Below are 8,879 nucleotides of genomic sequence, written 5' to 3'. Positions count from 1 at the left end.
TTATTAAAAGCTATTTCAATATTTACTTATTTGAAACTGATTTAAAATTACCTTTTGCATTCAAAATTTTATAAGCCATTTTTAGATAGACTTTTGTGCTTGTTTCATTAAACGCAGGTGCTGCTGCGTTTAAAATAGGAATTGAACAATCGCACTCCACACGTTTAATTGAGACAGCTATAAAATTAAAGAAAGGCTATTTCTTAAAAAATATATTACTAAACTATAAAAACCAGTACTAAAACTTAAAAAAAACCTGAAGAAACTTTTCCTAGGTCCCTTTTAATTAAGTTAAGCCATGGCCCATAATTGTATTGGTCAACTTTCTGGGAGATCATGTCGCTTACTACAAGTCCAGGAAAGTTTTTCGACTTTGGTATTTTCGCAGTTAATTCATCACTTCCTTTAGTAAAGTTTTCGTTTAAAAAGTTTTTAATGCTTGGATAAAACTAAAATAAATTAAAATACTACTAACCACAAAAGCTAGCTACTGAAAACGAAATGTTTTTTTCATCAATCTTGTCAAAAAAACCTACAGTGCTGTCTATATGCAGTCTATATGTAGTCAAAAATAAACATTAACAGCTTTTTGAAGCTGAACAAATTGAAGGCAGCTCAACAGAACAAGGAATGATGTGTCAAACTTTGAGAGATGTAAGTTATAGGTATATTTCAATTAAAAAACATTTTAAACAACTGCTATTTTTAGAGAGCTCATTTGTGGAGATATCAACCTTCTTCACTTTTAGCAAGTGTTAGTCAAGTCAACAATTCTTTTTTGCGGCACTACGACTATCATTCAATTCAACCATCAAGAAGATTATTACCAAGTGTAGCAGAGTATTACTTGAAAAACTTTAAAAAACCTGGTAATATATTTAATCACAAGTATATTAAAACAATACCAAAAATCTTAATGATTTTTTTTTAACGTTTACAGATACATGTGTTATATCTGTGCATGAAAGGTATCTTGGAAACCTAGTTTGCATCGCAAACATAGGCTTAAGAGTCTATAAGCAAGAACTTTTACCTGAAGATAACAATAACGATGCCGAGCTAGCTATATTAAATGTATGTTTTTTGTAATTATATACTTTTTTAGAAGTTGTAAGTTGTTTATACCGAATACGCTTTTGACAGTATGCCGAATTATTGCTAAAAAACGACAATCAAGATCAGACATTAAGTCTTAAAGAAACCAATGAGTATCGCAAGCAAATCGCTATCGACATACTTTTGATTGGTGGACCACCAAACGATTTGACAGATTGTGTAGTCTGTTTTAAGTGTGGATGTGAAGTTGTCGAATCGAGTGTAAAACTAACTAACTCCAAAAGAGATACTTGGGTAATTGTTTAACTGATTTTAGTTCTACATACACTCTGTAAAAGTTTATTATAACATGGTTTTTAAAACAGACGTATTGCGAAAATAAGGACTGTCGAAGATGGTATCATTTGGACTGCTTAGAAATGAATAAAAAGCCGAAAAAAAGTGTTAAATGGTTCTGCCCAATGTGCCGAGTTTAATAATACATTTATGTTCTATTTTTGTGTTTACATTGAATGTATGTGAATTATGTTTTGACTTATTCAATAAAAATTGCTCTTAACAATGTACGTCATAATTGTATATCTTTAGGATAAGAAAAAATGCTTAAAAAGTTATCATCAAACTTTGAGGTCTTAAAAATTTATACAGTATACTACCGCTTAAGTACGCACTTTTTTTGGTACGCATCACGCCTTAAGTACGCACTTATCAAGAAAGGTAGAATGACCAACCTGCTGAGTTAGCCTAAGACTTTCACAAATTTTAAACTAAGGTGAGTAATTCTAAGTAGTCTAAGTGGCCTGAAAATGTGACAGTCCTGTTATTAAAAGTTAATAAACTAAATACTTATGTATTGGTTGCAGAAAATTTAAAAGAATAATGATATTTGAGCTGTAATGCGGTTAAATAACTAAATCTAGATGATTAAAATGGGATGAAGGTAGTCTTCCTCTTTTGATTTTAAAGACCGGACAGGATTGAATTTTAGATAAACATAAATAAAAATGGTAAGAACCATTAAAAAAAATCAGTCACAGTCTTTTACAACCACTTAGAATAGATCTTTCGTTTATTAAAAAACAAACATTTTCAATTCTGTAGAAAACAAAAAAATATACTAGCAACTAGAGAAAATTAAGTACCGTAAATTAAATATTTTTAGCAAGATTTAAAATAAAACTAAAAACTACCATATTATTAAAATACTGAATATCATACTATTACTTTAAAATTAATGGAACACTTATATTTGAGATTAGTCAGTAAAATTTGATATAATTTTTAAATTTGAGAAACTGAAAAAAAGACACTTTGGAAAATTATTTTTGTTTACTGTAACTAAGAAAAACTATTTCTATAAACAACAAACAATTAAAAAATTCTCTAGTATTGTACTTGATAAAAAAAATATATTTTTTTGATGACATTTTCAATTTTTAATCAGTTAGTTACAGTAAACAAAAATAATTTTCCAAAGTGTCTTTTTTTCAGTTTCTCAAATTTAAAAATTATATCAAATTTTACTGACTAATCTCAAATATAAGTGTTCCATTAATTTTAAAGTAATAGTATGATATTCAGTATTTTAATAATATGGTAGTTTTTAGTTTTATTTTAAATCTTGCTAAAAATATTTAATTTACGGTACTTAATTTTCTCTAGTTGCTAGTATATTTTTTTGTTTTCTACAGAATTGAAAATGTTTGTTTTTTAATAAACGAAAGATCTATTCTAAGTGGTTGTAAAAGACTGTGACTGATTTTTTTTAATGGTTCTTACCATTTTTATTTAACTCCCTTGAAGATTGCCTAAAAGTTTGTACTCATTATAACTGTAAACAAAATAAACAAATAGTAGAAACAATAATGTTCTGCTTAGAAAACAATTATGTTAGTTTTAAAAATAGTCTATACAAGAATAACCAAGGGATACCTACAGGGGAAAATTTCAGCGTCTCACTGGCAAATATTGCCCTCCACTTTATAACTAAAAATTTAAATTTTTAAAATTGTGTTTTATTTATAAAAGATATATAGACGACATTATTTTTTTGTGCCCAGCAGATAAAGCTATTTTTATTCAAGATGAACTCACCAAAAAATTTCAATCTCATGATCTAAATTTACAATTTAAAAAAATCTCAAATACAGAAGAAGGAAAACAACTGGAATTTTTAGATATTTTACATATTATAAATAGCTCAGAAATAAACGGATTTCAGTAAACCACACCAAACCCACAGCAAAATTAGCAAAATTTTTAAATGGCAATTCTTACCACCCAACACACGTTTTTAGAGGAATAATTTTATCAGAAGCTAATAGACTTAAAAAATTAAATGAAAAAACAGAAGATTATGAAAAGGCACTAATTAACTTAAAAATTAAATGCAGTAGATCAAGTTTCAGTAAAAAATTAATAAATAATACCTTTAATGAATTAGATGAAGTATGTAATAAAGATCCTAGTACAAATAACATAAAAAAATCAGAACAAAATGAAAAAGTGACTTGGGCAACCAGCTTTAAACAATTTATAAATTTTAGCAAAAATGAACAATGTTACAGTACAAAATTATTAAGATTAACTTATAAGAGACCAAAAACACTGAGAAATATATTAATAAACAAAAATAATTTTACAAAAACAGAAAACAACAAAACAGCTGAATGTGGAAAGTGTGCTTTGTGTGGAAATTTTGGAAACTATAATAAAAGTATGATAAGTAATAACAAAACAATACAAAATATGAAAATTAAACAACAATTAAATTGCAAAAATTATGGAATTTATGCAGCTACATGCAAAATATGCAAAAATTTATACATTGGACAGACTATGAATAGCTTTACTAAGAGGTGGAATGCCCACAGAAACATATGGAAAAACAATAAAACTGAACTAAACCATGAAATAAAAGATCAATTTGCTCTAATTATACATTATAATAAATTTCACAAAAACAATATACCAGAAAAAATAGAAAATGCCTACACAGTCCAGTTTTTAGAAAGCCCTATAAGAACTAATTTAGATTACACAGAACAATGGTGGATTAAAAAAACTAAGGCAAAAATTAATTTAAACAGTGTTTTTAAGGAATAGTTTTAATGATAAAAAATTGAAAATGTCATCAAAAAAATATATTTTTTTTATCAAGTACAATACTAGAGAATTTTTTAATTGTTTGTTGTTTATAGAAATAGTTTTTCTTAGTTACAGTAAACAAAAATAATTTTCCAAAGTGTCTTTTTTTTCAGTTTCTCAAATTTAAAAATTATATCAAATTTTACTGACTAATCTCAAATATAAGTGTTCCATTAATTTTAAAGTAATAGTATGATATTCAGTATTTTAATAATATGGTAGTTTTTAGTTTTATTTTAAATCTTGCTAAAAATATTTAATTTACGGTACTTAATTTTCTCTAGTTGCTAGTATATTTTTTTGTTTTCTACAGAATTGAAAATGTTTGTTTTTTAATAAACGAAAGATCTATTCTAAGTGGTTGTAAAAGACTGTGACTGATTTTTTTTAATGGTTCTTACCATTTTTATTTATGTAAATCTAGATGACAAAGCTAAAAAACCTACAAATACAACATAGTTAAGTCATAACTTAATTTAAATGTACACACATTGATGTTTTCAAAATGTTTGGTAAACACAATGTAGTTTGGTACTTTACCTCTAACAAAACAAAATATGGCTTATTATTCTTTATATACCATTGACTGACATTGACTTTCTATATTAATAGTATGTATTAATTAAATAGAAACTTTTTATAGACAAAATAAATCATTTTAAAATATAATAAAAACTTTTGCAGATTAGATTTATGTATTAAATGTTATTTAAAATAAAAAGACTTGTTTATTTGGCTTAATTATTTGGTGGCTAGTTGTAAGAAAGAAAACAAATAACTAAAGTTCATATTATACTATGTCTTCAAAAAGTACGCACTACCCGTGCTAAGTACGCACTTTTTGGTCGGGTTCAATTTGCGTACTTAAGCGGTAGTGTACTGTATTTAAATTGTTTCTAAAAAAAAAAACGAAATGTTCATTAACTAAAAGGCCTAAGGAACGTATTCATATGTGTTTTAATTAGTTTAAATAAAGTTTTGTATAGATTATAGTCCAATCGTCACACTAGTGTACTTATCTTTAGAAAATTTTTGAACAAAACAAGTCAAACTTTGAGGTCTTAAAAATATATATTAAAAGTGTTTTTATTAAAAATAAACAACTTATTCAATAACTACGAAGCCTAGGGAACGTATTGATATGTGTTTTATTAGTTTTAAACAAAGTTTAATATGGAAAAGTATGAAAATGACACATGTGTGTACTTGAAAAAAGAAAAATTTTTTGAACAAAACAAGTCGAACTTTGAGGTCTTAAAAATGTATACTAAAAGTGTTTTTATTAAAAATAAACAAGTTATTCAATAACTACGAAGCCTAGGGAACGTATTGCTATGTGTTTTATTAGTTTTAAACAAAGTTTAATATGGAAAAGTATGAAAATGACACATGCGTGTACTTGAAAAAGAAAAATTTTTTGAACAAAACAAGTCGAACTTTGAGGTCTTAAAAATGTATACTAAAAGTGTTTTTATTAAAAATAAACAAGTTATTCAATAACTACGAAGCCTAGGGAACGTATTGCTATGTGTTTTATTAGTTTTAAACAAAGTTTAATATGGAAAAGTATGAAAATGACACGTGCGTGTACTTGAAAAAAGAAAAATTTTTTGAACAAAACAAGTCGAACTTTGAGGTCTTAAAAATATATACTAAAAGTATTTTTAATAAAAATAAACAAGTTATTAAATAACTACGAAGCCTAGGGAACGTATTGATATGTGTTTTATTAGTTTTAAACAAAGTTTAATATTGAAAAGTATGAAAATGACACGTGCGTGTACTTGAAAAAAGAAAAAAATTTTGAACAAAACAAGTCGAACTTTGAGGTCTTAAAAATGTATACTAAAAGTATTTTTAATAAAAATAAACAAGTTATTAAATAACTACGAAGCCTAGGGAACGTATTGATATGTGTTTTATTAGTTTTAAACAAAGTTTAATATGGAAAAGTATGAAAATGACACGTGCGTGTACTTGAAAAAAGAAAATTTTTTTGAACAAAACAAGTCGAACTTTGAGGTCTTAAAAATATATATTCAAAGTGTTTTTATTAAAAATAAACAAGTTATTCAATAACTACAAAGCCTAGGGAACGTATTGCTATGTGTTTTGTTAGTTTTAAACAAAGTTTAATATGGAAAAGTATGAAAATGACACGTGCGTGTACTTGAAAAAAGAAAAATTTTTTGAACAAAACGAGTCGAACTTTGAGGTCTTAAAAATGTATACTAAAAGTGTTTTTGTTAAAAATAAACAAGTTATTCAATAACTACGAAGCCTAGGGAACGTATTGATATGTGTTTTATTAGTTTTAAACAAAGTTTAATATGGAAAAGTATGAAAATGACACGTGCGTGTACTTGAAAAAAGAAAAATTTTTTGAACAAAACAAGTCGAACTTTGAGGTCTTAAAAATGTATACTAAAAGTATTTTTAATAAAAATAAACAAGTTATTCAATAACTACGAAGCCTAGGGAACGTATTGATATGTGTTTTATTAGTTATAAACAAAGTTTAATATGGAAAAGTATGAAAATGACACATGCGTGTACTTGAAAAAAGAAAAATTTTTTGAACAAAACAAGTCGAACTTTGAGGTCTTAAAAATATATATTCAAAGTGTTTTTGTTAAAAATAAACAAGTTATTCAATAACTACAAAGCCTAGGGAACGTATTGATATGTGTTTTATTAGTTTTAAACAAAGTTTAATATGGAAAAGTATGAAAATGACACGTGCGTGTACTTGAAAAAAGAAAAATTTTTTGAACAAAACAAGTCGAACTTTGAGGTCTTAAAAATGTATACTAAAAGTATTTTTAATAAAAATAAACAAGTTATTCAATAACTACGAAGCCTAGGGAACGTATTGATATGTGTTTTATTAGTTTTAAACAAAGTTTAATATGGAAAAGTATGAAAATGACACGTGCGTGTACTTGAAAAAAGAAAATTTTTTTGAACAAAACAAGTCGAACTTTGAGGTCTTACAAATGTATACTAAAAGTATTTTTATTAAAAATAAACAAGTTATTCAATAACTACGAAGCCTAGGGAACGTATTGATATGTCTTTTGTTAGTTTTAAACAAAGTTTAATATGGAAAAGTATGAAAATGACACGTGCGTGTACTTGAAAAAAGAAAAATTTTTTGAACAAAACAAGTCGAACTTTGAGGTCTTAAAAATGTATACTAAAAGTGTTTTTATTAAAAATAAACAAGTTATTCAATAACTACGAAGCCTAGGGAACGTATTGATATGTGTTTTATTAGTTTTAAACAAAGTTTAATATGGAAAAGTATGAAAATGACACGTGCGTGTACTTGAAAAAAGAAAAATTTTTTGAACAAAACAAGTCGAACTTTGAGGTCTTAAAAATATATATTCAAAGTGTTTTTATTAAAAATAAACAAGTTATTCAATAACTACGAAGCCTAGGGAACGTATTGCTATGTGTTTTATTAGTTTTAAACAAAGTTTAATATGGAAAAGTATGAAAATGACACGTGCGTGTACTTGAAAAAAGAAAAATTTTTTGAACAAAACAAGTCGAACTTTGAGGTCTTAAAAATGTATACTAAAAGTGTTTTTGTTAAAAATAAACAAGTTATTCAATAACTACGAAGCCTAGGGAACGTATTGATATGTGTTTTATTAGTTTTAAACAAAGTTTAATATTGAAAAGTATGAAAATGACACGTGCGTGTACTTGAAAAAAGAAAAAATTTTTGAACAAAACAAGTCGAACTTTGAGGTCTTAAAAATGTATACTAAAAGTATTTTTAATAAAAATAAACAAGTTATTAAATAACTACGAAGCCTAGGGAACGTATTGATATGTGTTTTATTAGTTTTAAACAAAGTTTAATATGGAAAAGTATGAAAATGACACGTGCGTGTACTTGAAAAAAGAAAATTTTTTTGAACAAAACAAGTTGAACTTTGAGGTCTTAAAAATGTATACTAAAAGTATTTTTATTAAAAATAAACAAGTTATTCAATAACTACAAAGCCTAGGGAACGTATTGATATGTGTTTTATTAGTTTTAAACAAAGTTTAATATGGAAAAGTATGAAAATGACACGTGCGTGTACTTGAAAAAAGAAAAATTTTTTGAACAAAACAAGTCGAACTTTGAGGTATTAAAAATGTATACTAAAAGTGTTTTTGTTAAAAATAAACAAGTTATTCAATAACTACGAAGCCTAGGAAACGTATTGATATGTGTTTTATTAGTTTTAAACAAAGTTTAATATGGAAAAGTATGAAAATGACACGTGCGTGTACTTGAAAAAAGTAAAATTTTTTGAACAAAACAAGTCGAACTTTGAGGTCTTAAAAATGTATACTAAAAGTATTTTTAATAAAAATAAACAAGTTATTCAATAACTACAAAGCCTAGGGAACGTATTGATATGTGTTTTATTAGTTTTAAACAAAGTTTAATATGAAAAAGTATGAAAATGACACGTGCGTGTACTTGAAAAAAGAAAAATTTTTTGAACAAAACAAGTCGAACTTTGAGGTCTTAAAAATATATATTCAAAGTGTTTTTGTTAAAAATAAACAAGTTATTCAATAACTACAAAGCCTAGGAAACGTATTGATATGTGTTTTATTAGTTTTAAATAAAGTTTAATATGGAAAAGTATGAAAATGACACATGCGTA

The 8,879-nt window shown here is 25.9% G+C and overlaps 1 protein-coding gene across 1 annotated transcript; it reads left to right on the top strand.

Annotated features, from left to right (window-relative positions):
- Window positions 1-336: 336 nt before the first annotated feature.
- On the top strand, window positions 337-1,610 carry LOC145841649 (uncharacterized). The gene is made up of 6 exons (XM_082949001.1): window positions 337-387; window positions 586-654; window positions 710-830; window positions 941-1,074; window positions 1,144-1,350; window positions 1,422-1,610. Exons 1-6 carry the CDS (start codon window positions 337-339, stop codon window positions 1,530-1,532), a joined length of 693 nt encoding a protein of 230 aa, XP_082805127.1. The 3' UTR covers window positions 1,533-1,610.
- Window positions 1,611-8,879: the final 7,269 nt, after the last annotated feature.

Source organism: Thalia democratica, chromosome 7 (assembly GCF_965202585.1).
Source record: "Thalia democratica chromosome 7, ktThaDemo2.hap1.1, whole genome shotgun sequence".
Classification (NCBI taxonomy): Eukaryota; Metazoa; Chordata; class Thaliacea; order Salpida; family Salpidae; genus Thalia; species Thalia democratica.
Note: the sequence above shows the minus strand (reverse complement) of the source record. Positions and strands in the feature narration are given on the sequence as shown.